Below are 22,168 nucleotides of genomic sequence, written 5' to 3' on the forward strand. Positions count from 1 at the left end.
GCGCAGCTCTTTGTCATGTCTCTCAGGGGTCACAGCACCTGCTGGGACACGGGCGGGGTGGAAAATTGGGGGCGAGGCTTAACTAGATAGGCTAGATCGCAAACTCCGCCCATCCGCCACGTCAAAGACAGACCGCGAGATGACAAACGAGCGCACCCTGTGATCACACTGACTGGCTATCGGTGAATGAGATAAACAAAGAGCCGGCGACTTTTCAGGAAAACAGACAAAGCTCCTCAAGCTCCACGGAAACATGGAAACTGGTATGTTGAGTGCCTCTTTCCCCTGTTTCAGCCACGGTGGTTTGTGGCTCCGGCAGCCTGACAGCCGTCTGTATTTGACAGAGGATGACAGCTGAGGGAGCTAACGGGCTAAGTTAGCATTCAGTTCGTTAGCACGCCAGGCTGTTAGCATGGCTTTGCCGTCGTTTACTCGGTTAGATTGACAGTTCATGCCGATAGAATACGAGCAAGGTGCCAACTTCCAAACTGTAGACACAGACTGCTAACACACCCCAAGTGGCCAGTTCAAAGCTGGTTCGGCTTCAGGAGCCGGAAATATTAGCTTGTGCAGCTAGCTAGTCAGAAATGGACTTGGAAGTACCAGAAGCTGTCAAACTCTTTAAAGTGGCAGCGATTCGTTTGACTGGGGGCTTCGTTAGGAAGCGCCGCTTTGACCTGATAACAGTTTCACTAATAATATTCCGCTCCTTTAGGAGGGTTTATTGCCGTCTGAGGCTGCCAAGCTGAACCATGAACCTGAAGCTGACTCAGAAGAGTTAGATTGTTTCGGTTTCACCCTCTTTATCCTGACGTTTCGTAACTCTTTTGTTGGCGTGCAGGAGTTTGCCTTTGGTCGGAAGTTCGTTCGTTCATTCATTCATTTAAGAACTGTCTCAACTAATTGTTCTCTTCCATTGAGAAAATATTCCCCTATATATCCATATATGCACTAATCTGAGGAGCTCGCTAGTGTTTCTGATCTGATCTTTGGGCTCTGATTTGCCAGCTGCTGTAAAATGAGCCTCCACCTTACAGCTTTACTGTTCCTCTGCACATGTGATGGGTGTATAACTGCTGCCGTGTAATTCTGCAAGTCACCCTGGCTGCCTGTGCTTGGCCCCTTTCCATAGAAAATCACTGATGGACATCCTCACCATTCATGCTCCCACTTGTTGAATAACACTGTGACCAACTAACTAACTGACTCTTCAGTTTGGCTCAGCCTTTCCGATATATGTCGTGTTTCCTGCCAGCATGAAGCTGTCAGTTAATACTCTTTTTACTATTTCTGCTTCATTACCGATCCATACTCATCAGTGTCAAAAGATTCAACTGTTGTGCCACAAGCAAAGCAGTGTGACATTGACACAGAACCCTGTGCAGTCCTGCTCTGAAATATTCTTTGCCTTAGGCCTGGTTCTGCTTTTTTTTCCCCTTGATAATATGGGTGTGACAGTTAATGAAGTTTGACACCGTCCTAATCTGCAGCGGTCAGTGCATCTCAGTTTTGCGCCGATGGAAAATAACAGAATGCAGCGGAGAGAGGGGTCGAACTCTAGGCAGCATGCATGACTAAGCAATGTCCCTGTCAATGTTTAATTGCTGGGCACCATTATTTGATGGAATTACAAACCACACATCAGTGCCAGTTTGCTTCTGTCATAGAGTGTGTAACCCCTCCTTCCCCTGTCCGGCGGGACTAGACAAGCTTTCCAGTGTATTCCTCTCACAGATGGAGCCAGATGAGTGATCCTGGCAAACTCTGGTCTGCCCTCAGCTCTTGAGGGCCACTTATAGCACTACTAGAGAGCATCGATTTCTTCCTTGTTTGTCTCTCCCCTTTCCAAGTTTGTCCTTCATTCTTTTTCAGAGCTCTAATCACAAGTCCACTCATTATCCTGAATAGACTGTGCTTTACCATGACCTCTGCGTAGATGGAGGAAAAGCGATGCACAAGCTAGTTTTAGTACTCAATAAAGGATGTGCTGGTAGTTTATGACTATTGATCTGGTAATTTCCAGGCATTATTGCGTCATCTGAGTATGTGAGTGCTCATAAATCAGATCATAAGTGGGAAGTGTGTATGCCTAAAGTGCACAGACGAGCCATGGGTATTGGGACAGTTGGAAATTCCTCCTCTTACCTATAAACAGCTAGCTGACTGACTGTCTGTGAAAGTCTTCCTGTTACAAGTTAACTGTATTTGTGCTTGTCTTTCATCTGTATTCCTTCTGTCTGCCTTTTATTCTTCCCTTCAACCACCATTTTTTCTTGCTCCTCCAGGTCTGAGTCAGGAGAAGGTAGCCACTTTCCTTAAGCGGCTGCGGGCTGAGCCACGCTACCTCTTGGCCCAGAATGTGTCGACCTGCATCGACCCGTTGGAGGTTTGTCTGCATCGGCAGACTGTCCAGGATACTGTGCACATCTTCCAGCACTCTATCCCAACAGAGGGCAAGCCCATCACCAACCAGAAAAACTCAGGTAGGACATATTGTAGTACAGCAAGAACAAAAAGAAATGAGTTTGCTTTGAGCAATGGCAATGGAAATTTTATTTATAGCACATTTCGTTACATGTAAGCTCAGTGTGCTTTACATTGACTGACAAAATACAAGGATAAACATGAAAACAAAGGTAGCATAAGTTACATAAATATAAGAATATAAACATGAGTAAAATGCAGATACCAAATCAATGAGGCATCCACCCAACGTACATTAAACATACAAAAAAAAAAAAAAAACGTCAGCACAATCAAATAGACACCCTTGCTGTATCACATGTAACCTGTATAACACTGTATAAGAAGCATGCAACCATACAAGTATATACACACAGCTACAATAATTGACCATAAGCCAGGGACAATAGGAACGTTTGAGCTGTTGAATGTGGACACGGTTGTGATGGACCTCAAGTCAGCAGGCAGCTTGTTCCAGAGAGCAGGACCACAGTAACTGAAGGCACCATCACCAGACCTGGATCTAACTCTGGGCACAGCTAGAAAACCTCCACCTGATGGCCTGAGAGGCCCAATTGGGTTATAATCAGTGAGCCAGACAAGGCAGACATGTGCTGAGGGGCCTAATTCTCAAGTGCTCTATGTACCATAGGCAGGATTTAAAAGAGGATTCCGTATTGTTGCGGGAGGTAATGAGGTAAAATGTTTGTGTCCGTGCAAACACTCTGACTGCTGCATTCTGAATGAGCTGGACCTGTCCAACTGATGTTTGGGATAATCCTGCAAATAGAGCATTATAGTACTCTAACCTGTTTGAGATTAATGCATAAACCACTTTCTGAGAGTCGTTTTGAGAGATGCGCAAATTTTAGATATATTTTTTAAGAGATAAAACACTGTTCTGGTGATATTGGTAATGTAATTTTCAAAATTGATATGAGTATCCAAAATAAAGCCGAGGTTTCTGACCTGCTCACTATATTCCAGAGACATCAATGCCGAGTTTGTTTAAAGTAAGTTAAATGGTTCTGGACAACCACAAATGAATGCCATTAATACAGTTTACTACGTTGATAACAGTACTGAGAGCGGCAGAGGAAAGTGAAATGCACCTTTGTGTGTCATTGGCATATGAATGGTAGGATGGATTGTTTCTTTTTGATAATACCAAGTGGGAGCATGTATAGATGGAAGAGCAGTAACCCACGGTCTGACCCTTGTGGAACCCCAGAGGAAAGGCTTAGTTGACAAGTGAGAATATAGACAATGAGATCATGACAGTAAATTGGTGCCAGGCAGTCACACACTTCTCAATTGAGAAGTGTGGCAGTCAAACACTTCTCAGTTGAGAAGCTATTTGCAGTGACCTGGCAGGTTTCATATCTTTGCTTTTGGTGGTGCAGCTCATTATGTGTTGGTTGATTAAGACCACAAAAGTTTAGTCTTAGTCTGAAAAATAAACTAATTGTCTATAGACATCCACATACGTTTGTTACTGATGCCTGCATATAAGTCCTTACCAACTGCATATTTCTCATAATCTTTCTTTGGCTTCTTTTTATCACCAGGGAGATGTTGGATCTTCTCGTGCCTCAACGTCTTGCGACTTCCCTTCATGAAGAAATTTAACATAGAGGAGTTTGAGTTTAGTCAGTCCTATCTCTTTTTCTGGGACAAGGTAGGACATAGAGCCACACATCTGTTCTCTGTTCTAAGTTATTAGTGTCATAACATCCTGGTACGTGGATGTTTTTGTTTATGCAGTCAGGACACTGTGTGTGTGTGTGTGTGTGTGTGTGTGTGTGTGTGTGTGTGTGTGTACAGTACAGTGTTATTATGCCCTACTCTACTACTATACAGTCATTGTCCACCTAAAACCCCTCGTTTGTGCGTTGTGGTCAGTGCTGTTCCAGGGTGGACGTCACAGTGACACCTCGCTTAATGTTTTTATCTCCCTGTCGCTTTCTCTCTCTGGCCTCGTGTCTTTCTCTCCCACATTTAGACAGTTTGTAGTCACACAAATGCAACTTTTTTTAGTTCCAGCCGTACAGCTGACTGGAATATTAGTTCAAATAAGGAAGCAGTAAATGTCGAACCCTAAAAATATCTCCCTTCCAGCCAGTTGGCTATTACTTTACAGCAGATGTGTAGAGTTGTAAGTAAGTTTTATACTAAGTTTAAGTCGAGTCTAAAGTCTCCCAAAGCAAGTCACAAGTTACAAAGGGCTAAATTCTGACCATTTAAATGACACCATGTTTCCCTTTATTAGGTATGATAGTTAACAGCTGTGTAAGGCCTGCCTGACATGCTTTGCATATTTGCTTTTTATTTTTCAGACATTTTACCAAGTAAAGACATGATACTTCAATGTTTTGGTCTCATGTTAATTGTGTCAGTGTGAGAAGTCACAGATTCTCACACAGAGGAACTCACAATAACGTCTCATCTTGTACAGCCTCTCTGTTTCCCTGTTTAGTCACCACGTCTCTTTCATGTGCTTTGTCCTTTTGTTCCTTAGGTTGAGCGTTGCTACTACTTCCTCCATGCCTGTGTGGAGACAGCACAGAGGAAGGAGCCAGTGGACGGACGCCTGGTCCAGTTCCTGCTCTCCAATCCAACCAATGATGGAGGACAGTGGGACATGCTGGTCAACCTCATTGGTTAGTTCTCATCACGGCACATAGGCCCTTTTTCATATTTTGCATCTTGGCCGATCACAAGTGTACAGCTCTTAGTACATCACTTCAGCCCTCTGTAAGAATCGTACACCATTTGCACTAATATTTATAAAAGAGCAAAAACATTTTATGAAATATGTTTGACTACTAAGCACTGTTGCCTCACAGGCAACAAATCCAGGTTTGAACCTGGGGTCTTTCTGTGTGGAGTTTGCACGTTCTCCCTGTGTTTGCGTGGGTTTACTCCGGGTACTGACATGCAGGTTAGGTTAATTGGTCAATGTAAATTGCCCGTAGGTGTGAGTGAGAGTGTGAACGGTTGTCTCTACATGTTGGCCCTGGGATTGACTGGCAACCAGTTCAGGGAGTACCCCGGCTCTCGCCCAAAGTCAGCTGGGATTGGCTCCAGCCCCCCTGCGACCTTGAAGGATAAGCGGTATAGACGATGGATGGATATTTGGATACTAAAACAACTATTAATAGCATATTCTCTCTACAAACAATGGCTCCCTTTTTTTAAAAATGTCTGCTTGGTGCAACAATATCACAGCATCAGGTTCCATCTGGAGCACAGGGCAATGTGTCTGAGAATCTCTTGTTGCCTGTTGTCGCACTGACACTCTTGTATGGACATCCCTACGTACATCCGCTTATGCAGAGGACGTCAGTTGAGTAAGCGCTTTTTCAGTGCGGCACATTTACGTAGACACTGCTAAAAGAAACCAACCCAGACAACCTCTGACCACCTCTAGCCTGAGCGATTGGATTGCAGTGCATCCTCAGTGCTTGTTGGGTGCGTTCACACCTGTACTTAGAGCTGTCCACTTCTGGTTGGATCACCCAAGATGCATGATAAAGGCAGGTACAAACGGGACTGTGAGCACATTAACAAGATGACATGAACAACTCTGAATATGTAAATCTTTTAATAGAACATCTGACTGTATTAACAATCTTGTGTTTTATACGGTCCTGTCTTAGAAAAGTATGGCGTCATCCCAAAGAAATGCTTTCCAGAGTCACACAGCTCGGAGGCCTCACGCAGAATGAATGACATTCTTAATCATAAGGTGCGTTTACGCAGTTGAATCTTCAGTTCACAATAATCACGTGCACAGACCTATTTGTCATATATTCGGTGAGGCGGGGCTGACTGTTGTTTTTGTCTCATTGTGTGTTTCAGCTGAGAGAATACTGCCTAAGACTCAGGAATATGGTTGCCAGTGACGCTACTAAAGCCGAGCTGTTTGAGACTGTGGACACCATGATAGAGGAGGTGAGACTGAAAGCACATACAACTGTTTCCCGTAAAATATGTCATAGCGAATTTCCCCAGGGAGCCAAGAACCTTTTGAGGAACTGATGAACATAATCTGTTTTACTGGAGGAATGTAGAATTTTCATCTAGGGTGCCAAAAAAGTACTTGCTCCCATGGTTTTACTTTCATAAAGTTCAGAAGCCGTCATTGCAGATAGCTGATCATCGCTATCAAACACAGGCCTGATGGCTGCTACAACTGTGTACAGCTTCATTCAAAAAAATTAGTAAGCACTCGGTGACACTGGCACCAACATTAGGGCAATGTACAGATGCTTTTTTTTAACATTTAAAACAGCCATGAAGTCAGCTTTCTTCTTTAAAGTTGTGAAGAAAGACAGAAGTGAAATGAGAAATTAAAAAGCGAAACGGTCTATGTAATAAAGCAGAACTAAATAACCACCAAACACTCAGAAGACTGCTGTTAGTTTGCCGATAGTTGTAATGGAGCTTTTAGTCTCCTTCTCATTCCTTTAGGACATCCAACCAGACATGAGAAGTACTCCACTGGAAATGCTATTATATGTTTATGGTCATTTAATTTACACATTTTCGACAATGCCAACACCACATCACTGAATGTATACTGAAAATGTCACAACATTGTTCCATTGTTACCAGAAGGTGGGGCTGTCAAGTAATACTTAGCTGAAAGTAGCAACGGCTAGCCAGTTTGAAGTCATACCTACAAGCAGCCTGCAGGTCAGGGTGATGGCAACAGTCTGAAGATGAAGCTTTTGCCCAACTTTGAAGGAAATCAGCAAATCGTAACGTAGCTTTGTTCAATATCCACTTTCTGACATCTGATAAGTGAGTGTCAACATTATGCTGCACAGTTTCCTTTCTCATTAAGAAACTCTAAAGACCACTTACTCAAATGGTGTCATTTTCTAATGAACAACATGAGGAATTGCTATCAGAATGACTTAATTCAGCAGATGCAGCGCAGTACAAGTAGTTTTTATATATAATGGTAACAGAGCAAGTTCATGTTCACCATAAGTTTACTGTGAAGCTTCTAAGGGCTTAAAGTCAACTGCACTGATAATTTTTTCCTGTAATTGTTTTAATGATAATCATGTACACGTTACAAAGCGCTGGTGACAGTGTATTGTGCTTACATGTACCTATTTTATGTGCACAAGAGAGCGTTCACTTGTAGCTCTGAGCGTGTTACGAGCACACGTCATCTGGACTACAAACAAATAAAAAAGAAAAATCACCTTCTCACTGCCTAAGTGAACTAAGTTGACGATGGTGATCTTGATTATGGAAAAGTTTATCACAAGGCATCTGGCGCTGGACGGCAAAGACTAATTCGCCCCCAAAACAAGATTAAAAGGTGAACATGTGCATGTAAACAAACTCTTTCATAGCGTAACACGTGCTTCTATGTGAAATACAGTCATGTGCCTTTGTTACCACAAAGACACAATGTTTGTATGCATATGAGGCTTTATGTACGCTTCCTGTGTGTGTGAATGTATGAGGGGCCTGTCAGTCAATCAGTCTCCCATTGAGACGATTGCACACAGAGCAGGGATCTGGTTAAGCAGCCTTTGTTGTCAGCTGTTGGGTTGCATTGTGCTGCCGGCCGGTTGCTTGTTTAAACTGTCGCCTGTATCTCACAGAGCCTCCACGGATGCCCAGCCATCACCACACACACACACACACACACACACACACACTTTTACACACACTTTTACACACACTAACACACACTAACACATGTTGTGCAACAGTAAAGACTGCTCCCGCTGCACTGCACGGCAGGGTGGGGGGTGGAGGGCGGAGTTGTCAGTGTGCTTGTTTGTCCACCTGGAAGTGGTTTGTTTTGCGAAACACCACTCTGTCACGGCCGCTGGCGATGGAGGATTCGGTCATGTCAAAAGAACGAGCGGCGTAACGAGAACCAAATTGTTCAAGGATATTGTCGCAAGTACATTTGACCAGCAGCACTCTAAAAACCATCATTATGATTGGACATCCACCGCAGCACAGAAAGTCACATCTTTAACATGTTGATTGATATCAAACCCCAATTGTTGAAATCATGAACCAAATGAAATACAGTTTGACTTTGTTACGACCCTAGTATCAAGAAAGTTATGAAGTTGTGAAATGTCTTTATTAGTTCAAAAAATAGCGACTAAATATGCACTATATTTTTGTCAGTTTTCTGTATTTTAAAATTTACTGAAAATATATTACATTATATATATATATATACATTAAAATTATGACCAATCCCATGTATTTAAGTGGATGATTCACTTGATATTTGCATGTCAGGTGTCAGTTTTCATCTACAGGAAGCACAACAGCAACATTATTGGCTAAAATTAGCACAGTAATTGTTTTATTTATTATTATTGTGTTTTAAATAATTGGTCTCAACTGAAGAGATGTGCTCAATTTCTTGAGTAAAATAAACTCGAAGATTTGCATGAATTTCATTATAAACTGAATATCTTTGACAGTAAATCAGACAAAGCAAGCTATTTGCAGATTCCTTCGTCAGTTTTTAAACTAAAGACTTATTTGATTAACTGAACAAATTCCCAATAAAGTTACCCCACATGATGTTCTGATCTTAAGGCTGAAAAATTAAATAGCACTTTTGTGGCATAAATATTATAATAATTCCACAGTATTGTAATGTGTTCTGGGTGTGTAAATGGCAATTTGGCATCATCATGGCACAAGCAGAATTATAAAATCATGCCGTCAAGTTATGACAATTAAATGCCAGACTTATTGTGGAATGACATCATTATTTAATTGACATTTGAACATGACAAGTAGGAGTAGTAATAGTAGCAAACAATTATCCATAGTGTCAGGTGTGTTTGTGGTAATTTCAGTAAGAGTATTGTGATGTCAAAGCACTTTAACAGCATTTAGGAGCTATATTAGGTTTACAAAAAGTGGTAATTTCACATTTCGCTTCTTTGCCGTCCACGTGCATTTGTGCAAAACCGTGTGCTTTTATGGACATACTTGCCCTAGCTGTCTTTTTTTTTTTTTGTCTAAATCTTACAAATGTTTTACTAGTATTTCCTTTACATGTTTACATGCATTTGTATCTATGTGTGCACATGTGTTTCTCAGGATCAAAGTGCCGTGTCAGTCCTACTTTGGTGCGTGTGGAGGTGATGCTGTCCACCCTTCCTACGTGGCGGCTGTTATTGTGCACTGGTCTTCATCATGCCAGACCCACACACACTCCAGTGTGTGGAGTGTGTGACAGGCAACCGGGGTCAATGTCTCTGCTTCCACTTACTGTACCCGGGGTGCACTTGATTTAAATGGATCCCCCTCGCATGTCAAGAATCTATTCTTTTTGTTAACGCTGGTCAGGCACATTAGTTAAAAGGGAGCACGTCACATCCATCTAAAAACCTCTGCAATAGCAGCTTAACTCATTTTAACCAGCACCTGCGCTAAGAATGAGCAAACTAATCTTGTGCACCGTGACAGGTTCTCTTTTTTTAGAGGATGACATTCTCCATACACTGCGTTATTGAGGCAGAGAGGATTAGTTTAAGTTTCAAAGCCAGTCTTTCTCTTTCATGCTGTATCTGGTGTGTGTCCGTGCTCCTCTACTCTCACTTGCATAGACAAGAAAGTACACACACAACACACACACACACACACAAACAAATAAACGCACATTTACTGGTAAGTGTACATGCACGTACGGTTGTTTTACACACATGCGCAGACACACAGATGGTATCCCTCACGCCACAACTGTAGCCTTTCCATGCTCCATTGCGTCATGGAATCAGAAACGCCATGTGCGGCTCTGCTCTTGGCTCTGAATGCATGGAGTGCGATTCTTAAGACAAGACTAATTTATGAGGCAGCCGTCAAAATCACAGAGGAACATTGTTGCCGCGGCTCAAAGGCTCTGCGCTGCTGGCTATTCACTTGATTTGTTGTTCAATGTGGGTGGCTTCCTTTTAGATGTGTCATTGTTAGGGGCTGCAACGATAGCTTTGCCAGTTCAGAGATGTCCACTCGGATTTCTTGAATTTCTTTGCACCATTGTTAGAATTTAACAATGACCACATGTGTTGAATGTTTACAAAACATGGAAGTTTAATCAAAACCTCGCTCATTTTTATCCAAACTGTTTGCATGGTGTCATTTGCTTACACTCACAAGTCCAGCTTCTAGACAATAGTTATAGATTTACCTCAGAGTAGCAATGAGGCACATGTTTTTGCCTCAAAGGTAAAAGGACCTTTTCTAGGCAGTTTGACCACTCAAAGCACTGTAACCACTCACAGACGGAAGGAGCAACCTGCTCATCAGTTGATGTGCGGCCATGCAGATTGAGCCACCAATCTTTCGTTTAGTGGACAACCCACTTCATCACTGTGCCACAGCTGCCCAATATAGCATTATTTGATTGAGAGCCAGCTGCACCCTAATTACTGTATGTCTTGATCAGATATTTATCAGATGACCAGATTAAAGCCTTTATTTGGCTTTTATTTCCAGAAAAAATCTTAATCAATGAAGCAAGATAGTCAGTCAGTGGCAGGTGCACATATTGCTACACTCAGGTCGAACTCTTCTTCCAATACACAACATGATGAAAGCAATGAAAAAGAAATGTACTTTCCTTTCATCATTTTGTTTATTGTAAGAAGAGCGTTTAGGATATAGACAGTTCGCTGCCTATCTAAATATACGTTTTTTTTGTTTTTTTTTTAAATGCCTTCAATGCAACATGCCAATTCAAACACATAAAGGCCACAATCAGATGGTTTTTTTCCCCAGAGGTTCTTTGCTGGAAAAGTTGAAGTCACTTAGATGTTAGTTAGGCGTTAACCAAAGTTAGAAGTTTGTCTAAAAATCATAGTAACTTCTAGAAACCTACATAGTATATACAATGAGAGTAAGCAGCGTTTTTTACTGTCAGTGCTCTCTGTGGACTATACAGATGGAAAAAAGGAAGGCTGAAGTCAAGCCACCACTGCCACAATCTTAAAAAGATATAATGTATATCTATATACAGTATAAAAACATATGGTGTGTGTGTGTGTGTGTGTGTGTGTGTGTGTGTGTGTGCGTGCGTGCGTGCGTGCGTGCGTGCGTGCGTGCGTGCGTGCGTGCGTGCGTGCGTGCGTGCGTGCGTGCGTGCGTGCGTGCGTGCGTGCGTGCGCGCGCACACACACACACACGCACGCGCGCGCGCGCGCGCGCGTAACCTGGAGCAAGGCACTCCAGTGTGCTGTGTGTTGCCTTTTGCCCAGTCCACTTACTGAAAGTGTTACTCACTCCTGACTCCAGGTGATTTGTTTGTTTGGGTCGCGTAAAACAAATAAACATGCTGAGCGATGCCAGCCCATCAACACTGGAGCACAGATGCTATCAGACATTAGCCCCAATGGCGTGCACTCGGTCAGCTTATTGTTTACAGCGAGACACGCAAACTCGCTATGTCACAGAGTCGAGGGTGGCTTGAGGTGGACGTGAGGTGGACCCTCTGCTAGCGACCGAGTGGAAGAGAAATCTGGCTGTTGACAAACTCCATCAGAATCCTGTATAACAGCCGGTTCCTGAAGCCTGTTAACACTTCACATGTTTAGAATAATAAGATATAAATGAGATGGCCTTTGAAGTCACAATCTAAATATGTATCACGTCACGTTACAGTTTATGAGTAACTTGAAGTCTACCCTTGGGGCTTGGGCTCAAATCATTTCTAATTTCTCTACTGAAAATTCAACCATGATACATTTGCTGACTGAATGTGTGGTCACATTCATTACATTAACACTACTGTATTTCAATTAAAACACTTCCATCTTATTCGTTACTTAACCGTTTTGTCAGCCTCCCCTATTTTTTTTCCACCTCTCTCTGTCCCTCTCACCTTTTTTTTTCTCTCCCTGTCTCTCCCTCTTTCTCTGCCATTTATGTATATATGTCATTGGGGCAGCAGGTGTTTCAATATTGATCCAGCTCTGATGTCACTGTGGCTGTTTATTCTCTGACTGAGGTCTCTCTGTCAGCCCTGCCTTTTCCTCACACCTACTTTATTTATCTTGCCCGGGGAGGATGAGCGGGCACGAGGCTGAGCTGGCATTAAGGGAGGTGCTTACAGTTTGTCTCGGGGCATCTGAAAGACAAATTGTAAAAGTGGAAAGGTTAACGGTTACCAGGGAGAGCAGAGCTATTCTTGGAAGAAAGACGCAAAAAGGAGGAATGGAGAGAAAAAGGCGGGGGTTAATGGGTAACAGAGATGTCTTGTTAAGATGTCGAGGGCATCTGGGCAAACAGAGACCAGACATGGGGATGGACACCCTGGCATGTAGTCTTGCCCACAGGGCAGTCTAAACAAAGTCGTTGAATTAGGAGGAAAATCGTTCAGGGTGGGGTGGAGGGAGGGCGCTGAACAGATGCCTTTGTTGACTCTGCGCATGTGTGTATTTTTGTGTCTATCTGTAGTTTTGTGACCGTGCGCGTTTCTGTGATGAAGACGGGGATTGTTTGTTTGCGTAAGCCTTACCAGAATTTATGCATTTTTGTGTGTTTGTCTCTGCAAGAGCATGTGCCCGGGTGTGTTCGGGGTGAGAATGGCGGGCTCAGTGGCTTCAGTGTCTACTAACAAGAACGCAAGAATGTCATCTTTATGTAGAGACATTTAATATGTGTTGACTGAGCATGGGGAACTGCTGCCATGGCTGCTATATTTCTCCAGGCCGAGCCAAAAATAATAACCCTGTCAGCTCTATATTCAGCGAGACAGACGTTTAAGTTGTCTGGATATCAGTAGTAGTGCTCAGTAAAAATAGTGTGTTAAAGTCTGTTGGATATTTGTCCTTTGTGACACCCATAGTCGCAGCAGTGAGAGAGTGATATATCACCATTCATCCACACAATCAGAACAGTACTCACTGTAGTACACACTGTGCTGTAGACCCACTGTACACGTGTGTCTGCCTCTTGTCAAGCCAACGTATCACTGTCTAGGCGCACTTTTATCTACTACCAACAATGGACTGTGCCACGTCTAATTTCTTCGCCCCCTTTTTTTTTTTAATCGTGTTTGATAGGAAAAGCGTCTGCTGAGTCCTAGGGAGGGGGAGAGCAGAGGAGGTGAAAAGCAAAAGGGGGAAATTCCTGAGATAACTATATCAGAGGTTAGAAGGGCCAGATTGACAGACGGCCCAGTCCAAACAACCCGATTTAGCCCACAGGAACTCAGTCTGAACTTCATGCGCCGCAGGAAGACACACATGGAGGGAGAGGGGAAGGTTGTGGGTCGCAAATGGGGAAATGGAGGGATATGAAAAAGATGTAAGGGGGGGGGGCTGTCGAGGGGGGAAAAAGAGGGGGAAATGCAGGGAGAAGCCCAGGCACCGATGGATGAGTGTAAGCGAGGACAGACATGGGGATGGAGGGCTTAGATGAGCACACATTAAGATTATGAGCCAGAAATTAGATTTACAAACTTCTCTGACAGCCCCCCTAAACACAAGGAAGTACTCTCTTTTCATAAAGTATATGCAGTAAAGCCCCATTCTCTAGTAACAGTATCATACCCATGCACACATGTACTTGTGTCACCTCTGGTTAAAATGGAGATACCGTTTGTTCACTCTGAAGTTTGCCTTGTAAGCTGGCAGGTTGTTGATATTCCCCCTGTGTGTGCCTTGCAGGTGTTCCGGGTGGCCAGCGTTTGTCTAGGCAGCCCTCCCGAGACCATCTGCTGGGAGTACAGGGACAAGGACAAGAACTTCCATCGCATGGGACCCATCACCCCTCAGGAGTTCTACAGGGAGCACGTCAAACCCCTATACAACATTCAGGACAAAGTATGTGATCTCGCATCAGATAGACCGCGTACCATGTTGTTGTTGATCACAGTGTAAAACTTGAGCTTCTAACTTCCTGTCAGAGGTTGCATTGTTTCTAAAGCTCGTATGCAAACTTTCTGTCCTCAGGTCTGCCTTGTGAACGACCCGCGACCCCAGAACCCTTATGGGAAACTGTACAGTGTCGAGTTCCTAGGTAACATGGTTGGGGGTCGCAGCACCCTGTACAACAACCAGCCCATCCAGCTCCTTAAAAAGGCTGCAGCTGAGTCCATCAAGGAGGGAGAGGTAGGTTGGGGCTAACAGGCATAACTGTGGACACAAGTATGTACATGTCAGCGTGTCTGCACGTGTGAACTTTGTGAATCTGAACATGGCTGCTGTTTTTCTCTTAGGCGGTGTGGTTTGGTTGTGATGTCGGGAAACATTTCCACGGCAAGCTGGGCATTAATGACATGAATGTGTGAGTATAATGATCAAAGATGTCCAGTGTTGCAGTTGAACGAATGTGGCATGGCAGCATTGGAATCATGTGGAATTTTATATTGCAAAGGGAATTGCAAGCGAATTTACCTGACTCCAAATGGCTTAGATCAAACTATATGAATATAGTCTGCCAGACTTCCCCAGGCTCACCCAGATACGGCCTTAGTTTCTTAATTTGTCAAATGTAGCAGGTTCAAGGATGCAGTAGAATTTGGACTACATGCTACATCCTTTCAAAGAGGTGGTTTCTGGGCAAGTGACTTGTAGCGACTATACTATTAGAAGAGTGCAACAAGTGAATACAACATCAGTGCAGTGTTTTTTCCCCACTATTACTATGCCTACTCTTACAGCTCTGACATGCTTGAGATGGCTGAACATATACTAGCCAAGCACTCATCTAAAAGTAAAATAAGTGAATTACACTTCTGTTTGGCACCGTTGTAGCCCAGTGTTGTCTGCACCATGACTGCAGGGTTCACGTAACTAGACCATCTGCCGTCATGAGGTGTCAGTCTCTCCCCAGGGGAAAAGTTGCTTATCTTTGTCCTTCAGGTGCAGCAGCAGCAGCATCTGTGTCTGAGTTGCTGGCGCCAGGCTCAAATTTGACCACTGAACCAAACCAGCATGGTGCCGAATGTCTGGTACCATCTCTGCTGAGGCTCATCCTTCAAACAGATCTTTTCTTGCACTGGTAGATTATAATTGGAATGAGATTGCAGCTTAATGGAGCCTCATTTCTGCAGTCATGCTCATGAAAGGAATGAAAGGCGAGCTGTCTGTTAGCTCATGCAGAATCCCAGACTTATGAAGGTTTTGCTTTTTATGGTCATCACACCTCTTTCCTTGCCTCTATGAAAAAGATGAAGTATTGCTGAGATGTGATATGGGCGATTACCCATGAAGTTAGCAAAACTTTTCCATTTTCTCCTAAAATGAACGGTATGTGGGTGAAATTAAAATCTTTTTTTTTTTTTTCATCAGAGGATGTATTATGATTTGTGTGTGTCCGAACGTACAGGTTCAACCATGAGCTCGTGTTTGGAGTTTCAGTGAAGAACCTCTCGAAGGCAGAGCGGCTCATATACGGAGACTCACTCATGACCCATGCTATGATCCTCACTGCTGTCACAGACAAGGTACGCTCGCACAAACACACAGTACAGGTATGTGGCTGTCCAGTAAACTCATGCAGACGTACATTACATACACAAGCACAGCCAACAGGAATACACACATTTCCCAAGATTTATTGCATCAAAGCCTCGCCGTGTGTTTACGCTGCTTTAATCGGCTGCAGTTTTTCATAGTGATGTCAATTTCCCCCTTTTTAAGTAACCCCAGCTGTTAGGACACTTTCTTTCCTCCACTCTCAGCTTCTCGCTCTTATCTCCCCATCGTCTGCTCTCTCTCTCAGGATGTAAAAGAAGGCTATGAGAAGTGGAGGGTGGAAAACTCCTGGGGCGATGACCGTGGGAACAAAGGTAACACATTATTGTGCTATTCCTACTTTCAGTCCTTTCTTTCAAGATTTTTTTTTTTTTTTTTTTTTAGATTGAACATGTAACGAATTACCAGCAAGTCAGAAAGAAATTGCTGGCTGAAATGAACCCAAAACAGTTGCTCTCACCTGCATCCGGTCTCAAAACGATACACATACAAATATTGCCACAGAGGCTTCCTTCCTCCCCATCTCTCTTTCACATCTTTCTCACACCACGGGGTCTCGTGATAAACCAGCATCCTCCTGCTTGCGTCTATTAAATTAAGACCAGGATTAGACTGAGAGGTTCCCTGTGCTGCTGCTTTATGAACTTATAATTGGCTGTGTCCTGTTTCAGAAAGACTCACAGGCATTAACACAGGCACAGCGGCCCTTTATCGTGCTTTCTGAGTTCAGTGCCTCTGGGTCCAGTTGTATAAACTTGGTTATAGAATGGGCTAATCCTCAAGGCCAGGAAACAGCACAATGAAATTCCTCAAAATGTCTTTTAAAAATATTACAAAATATTTGATTCTACAGGCCTGGCCATATGGCAGGTGGAGAGCTGAATAAAAAGTTCAGTTGAAGGACAGAAACTAAGGAGCTTGCTTAGTTAGCCAACATGTTTGCTTCATCACTAACAGGCTATAGATGATGCAGTTTATTCAAAAGACGTGTTTGTACCATCGACTCCTGTGTCATAATTGTCTGTAAGCAGTTGCTCTTTTGTGAGCAGTGTACACTGTGGTGGTAAAGACAATCAGATGGATCATCACAGCTAAGATAGCTTCTTCCATTTTGGCCTCTCCGGCTCCCAAACGTCAGCGCTGTCAAGGCAGCTTGCTGTTGGTCAACGCTGCAAATGAACCCTCCGGTCAGAGTTCATGTCAAATATCAAACTATTCTATTAGAGGAAATTGATTTCATGCCTCTGTTTTAAATGCTGGTGTAAGTATGGATTGTATCAGAATATAACCATATATAATACAAAGTTGTAAAAAGACTTATTTTGACGTGGAACTTTTGAACCTGATTTTTTTTTTTGGGGGGGTAGTCAGATTACGGACTTCTGTTTGTTTTGTTTTGTTTTTTGTTTTTTTAAAAACCACAAATTCCAAATGAGTTTAACAAACTAACTAAGTCTTGGGCTCACTACCAGTAAGCCATTGGGATGCATCAGGGAAAAATGTTGTCATTAAGTAAGTAGAGTTGGTTTGTCTCCAGGCAACAGGCCCCACGACGCAGCAGGTACTCCTCACCACTGCCCCAGACTTCACTGTCTACTGCTGTTATTCCCCCTTTGCTTTCATCTCTACTTCTCATCTTCCTCTGACCCTCTCTGCCTCTCCTCCCCATCTCTGGGCTCCACATTCCACTGCAAATTATAGGAGAGTATTTTGGGTCAGTCATGCGTCGTCTGGCGGCGCACACATACAGTACAGTACAGCACAGGCACACACACACACACACACACACACTCACAATATTTGCTTGAACCCACAAACCGTAGTGACTGTTGGGAAAACATGTGAAAACCCCTCAGTCAAGTCAAATGTATTTCACGCATATCTTATTCCATAAGCACAAGCAGATAGGGAGGGCCAGGGCCCACAAGCCCGTCCGCAGCCAAATTAATAAAGTGTTTGAGAACAAAAGTTCGAGAAGTGGCGTTCACTTGGGAATCCAGGGGCTTTGTTTGTTTGACAAAGGCTGAGGGGAAAAAGAGAGCAGAGTATGCAAGAGAAAGGACGGAGGTGAAACAGAAATGGAGATGTAGCACAGGTAGAATCCACTAGAAATCAGGAAAAACAGGCAAGTAGACGTAGAGATGATTTTGGAAAGATGATGGGGGATGTATGTAAGGTTTGTAAAGGCTTAATTTCTCCCTTCGGGGCCGTTGTGATATTGAAGGAGTCTCTCATGAGAGGTTTAACTTTCTGCTTCCCTCGCTCAGCCAATGTTGTGGCTCTGCTTACCCCACAGCTCACAGTTTTACACCGTTTCAGGCGAATGTTTGATGTTGGCAGATGTTCTGATGTTTTTATTTTCAATTTCATAGGACGTCAGTCTGAGGTGGACCCCTCAACATTTGTCAAACGTTTTATTTGAGCTCTGAATTAGTTTGACGTGGAGAGAGAGAAACTATTATTTTCCACCAACATGATTCTGTTGTTGAAAAAAATACAAGAAGATGACATTAATGTGGATGGAAGGATTTTTCTTTGTAGCAGATGTAACGGATTCTTGGGAAGAAAAGCTTTATTAGCTTTTAGCATGCTTCTAACCGCAGTTGCATATCTGTCCCTTCACCTCATTTAAAGGTCCCATTTCATTTCCCACGAAATAAAAAAGGAAAAAAACACTCTGAGGTCTTACCACAGTTCTGCGGCTGTGCTGTTCCCCATGCATTCATGTGTACCACATATAAAAGTAAAGGCAATTTTACACATTTGCTAATGTTGTAGTTGTAATACCACACTGTCCTCTGTCCCATCAAGCGACAAAATAGTTTCACCGACTCACCTTGTGCTCTGGTCATAGACCCAGACAACCTCTTTTCAGTCAGGACGGAATCATGGAATCACGTGGAGCCCAGCCTCAACTTCCTCGTGGAAATACAATCTCCTTTAGTCAGTCGATCAACCACTTTGGTTCCGATTGAACCCCCCCCCAACTGTTGGATGGGACAGTATGGAATTTTGTACAATCATGGTCCCATACGATATACACTACTCACAAAAAGTTAGGGATATTCGGCTTTCAGGTGAAATTTCAGGATGAACCTAAAATACATTCTAACCTTTCCAGGTGAACTTAATGTGACCTTCTCTAAACCTTTGAATGTACATGTCCAACTGTTCAGTGTTTCAGTACTTTTTGCACAAGTTGCTGTTCTCTAACAAGGTGATTAACAGCAACATTCACAACAGGTTTGATCCATGAATCGACCAATACATTTCCTGCTTCAGTTAGAATTGGTATTTAAACAGTCCTCCTCATCATGCTGTTCACATTCTGACATCATGAGACCAAGACGACACCTAACAATTGATCAGCAGCACCTCAACACTGGAGGCTTCAAACAGGAAGTCCTCAGACGGAGATGTTCACTGAGCTTAGAGGGTCACAGAGTGTCATCAGGAGGTTGTAACAGTGATACAGAGTGACTGGAAGAGTCACAGAAAGGAGAGGAGTGGACGTCCTTTGGCCACATCCCAATTTATTGAGACTGAAAATTAGATTTTCTACAAATACATTGTTTAAGATGAATAAAATTATCATTGCATGCTTCTACTTAAATGCCCTACTTTCATGATATAATATCACTGTAGCATTCACTTTTTACATTTTCCATATATTTCACCTGAAAGTCGAATATCCCTAACTTTTTGTGAGTAGTGTATGTCAATAACTTCACCATCAGGGTAACAGTTACGGTTTGAAGTGACCATTTAAGTTATTTAAAACATTATGATAAAACTTGGTTCACACTGTCCCTTTTTAAAAAAAAAATTGAAATTTGCAGAATGGAAAAAACCCTTACTTTTTCTCATAGTTCACCACCTTTATTTTGATGACATTTCTGAAAATCATGGTTCTCGCCGGCCAGCGATAGTCCTGCGATGCAGATTGGTGCTCGGAGAGCACGGTGGCTGCTGCACACTCTTCTAGCTTATAGTTAATCCATCTGTTCTGAGGCAGGACAGTCAGCCTATCCCTTAAAACAAATAATGACACCCAGCATTCTCACACAGACACACACACACACCATCATGCCACCCAACACGCGGGTTCCAGGAAGCTCACATCAACACACACACGGATACCACAGTGAGAACCAGGCAACGTGCCATCAAAGAATTGCGTACTTGGAAGAACACACATACGCAACAGACACACCATCCCTGCTACGTTGTTTTGAACTGTGGCACGTTCTTGCGGTTGCCCTGGCGTCTTCGATAAGTCAACGTGACGGCAGGAGGGATGCTCAGCTCAGTAAATAACTTAAATTCACTCTAGAATCTGGTTGGCAGTCCTCATCCACACGTGTCTCGAGCTGCTCTGGTTTCAAATCTTTTCGTCTCTCTTATTTGAGCCGAATTCACACACGCTGACGTATTTTATTTTAATTAATCAATTCAGCAAGGGGCTACATCCTCATCCAAAAACAGATTAGGTTATCCCAACATGTCAAGTTCAAGATAGGCTTTCATAACCTCCCCACATTGGGCCACGCTGACCTTGTGTGAGCACACACACACACACACACACACACACAGGGAGAGACAGGGACATTGTTTTATCAGGGTGGGTGTGCAGAGGTTAAAGGAGAAGTGTTGAATGTGTGCAGCACTACAGGGTGGGGGGGTGTGAACCATAAGGGGTGGGGTTCCTTCTCGTCCTTCACCCTTCTGCCTGTTGAAACAATAGTTTAGTGTTAAATAGCACTTAAAGCAATTAAAATGTGCGTGCAAAGACAAAGTGTGTTTGAATTCTGTTGAATTGTACCCCTCCCCTTTCAGTGAAAGATGAGTAACCGTAGTTGGTTTAATTAGTGACATGTTATGTTCTTGAATCAAGTATTTATCTCTAGAAGAATGTGGTGTGATTAAGGCTTTCTGGAAATTGACTCATCTAAAGGCTTAACCAGCTCTCTTTTGGAGAAAAAGCTGCGTCTGAAACGGGGAATCTTTCTGCATACAACCATGTTGAACTGGTCCTGGTCTTTTTTTATTTAGACTGACAGGTTTAATTATCATTTTGAGCCACACAAATGTCCAAAGCAGTTGTTTTCTTTATCAAACTTGGTTGTGATACAGTCACAAGCTGGCTCAGAGTGTGCGACGAGAGGAGACGAGCCAAGTCCCAATGAACGGTTTCAAATGTAGAAGATTGTGTCTTTGTCTCAACGCTGTTCAGACAGATTTTTTGACGTTCTGCTCAGACAGGAATAATGCAAACATTGTCACTTTAAAATAGTCAAATAAGGTTCCCATCATCCTAAATGGATCTTATTTAGGTGACAAAAACACAGCAACTACCAGAGTGTGATGAAAAAATGATCTACAGCAAGGTTTTGTTTGACCTGAACTAGTTTTTCCCCCAATGGCCTTCTTCACTGCCATCATCCATGCCATTAATCCAGCGTTAACTACTGATTGGTTGTCTTTCGCTGTCTGTCTCTGCAGGCTACCTAATCATGACGGATGATTGGTTCTCCGAGTACGTGTACGAGGTGGTGGTAGACAAGAAGTTCCTCCCCCCTGACGTCCTGGAAGTGATGCAGCAGGAGCCCGTTGTACTCCCCGCCTGGGACCCAATGGGCGCGCTGGCATAACTAAAGAAATCCGGGTTACAGCCCCAACTTGTGGTCTGTTTGACTCCGCCCTATTCCTCGGCTGCTTTTACCTCTCCAATATTTCCCTCACACCTCCTTCCAAAACAGCCTGTTCTTCTAAACAAAACAATAAAGATTTTGTTTTCTTTTTTACTGGACTGCCTGTGTCTTTTGTCTGTCTTTATTTCTTTTACTTCCACACCTTTTTGTGTTCTTGTTTTCTGTTTTTTTTTTTTTTTCTTGGTTTAATGCAACGTTCAAAACATCGTAGCCTGGGTGCGCGCCCATTTGAAGCAGTCCGGTCGTTTGGCCCCAGAAGTGCTCTCAAGAACCGCTGATCTGATCGACGTCGCACTCGACCCTGCGCCCCCTCTGTTATTCAGCAATTAACTCTCCAAGCACAGAGTCGATCAGATGAGTGGTTGTCGAGGAAATCGGAGGACAGAGACCACCTCCATTTTTGTTAAACAACTGCAACCTGAGTTTTTATTCATACTCTTGAAGTTCATGTCTTTGACTTGTGCCTGCGTCTCTTTCGCCGAGCTAACCTCTCGGTCACAGGCAAAA

At 43.2% G+C, this 22,168-nt stretch overlaps 1 protein-coding gene across 1 annotated transcript; it reads left to right on the forward strand.

Moving 5' to 3' along the window:
* Positions 1-140: 140 nt before the first annotated feature.
* blmh (bleomycin hydrolase) lies at positions 141-21,759 on the forward strand. The gene is made up of 12 exons (XM_070829185.1): positions 141-263; positions 2,286-2,483; positions 4,032-4,141; positions 4,982-5,123; positions 6,123-6,211; positions 6,325-6,417; positions 14,139-14,294; positions 14,424-14,582; positions 14,690-14,757; positions 15,802-15,919; positions 16,198-16,264; positions 21,453-21,759. The coding sequence occupies exons 1-12, from the start codon at positions 254-256 to the stop codon at positions 21,599-21,601; spliced, it is 1,359 nt and encodes a 452-aa protein (XP_070685286.1). The 5' UTR covers positions 141-253; the 3' UTR covers positions 21,602-21,759.
* Positions 21,760-22,168: the final 409 nt, after the last annotated feature.

This window comes from Pempheris klunzingeri, chromosome 4, assembly GCF_042242105.1.
Source record: "Pempheris klunzingeri isolate RE-2024b chromosome 4, fPemKlu1.hap1, whole genome shotgun sequence".
NCBI classification, from domain to species: Eukaryota; Metazoa; Chordata; class Actinopteri; order Acropomatiformes; family Pempheridae; genus Pempheris; species Pempheris klunzingeri.

Excerpts from the sequence above, each read along its gene's own strand:
- blmh (XM_070829185.1), top strand. Across the intron at positions 5,124-6,122 it reads CATGCTGGTCAACCTCATTG|AAAAGTATGGCGTCATCCCA; the intron begins GTTAGTTCTCAT and ends GTCCTGTCTTAG. Across the intron at positions 14,295-14,423 it reads TATACAACATTCAGGACAAA|GTCTGCCTTGTGAACGACCC; the intron begins GTATGTGATCTC and ends TTCTGTCCTCAG.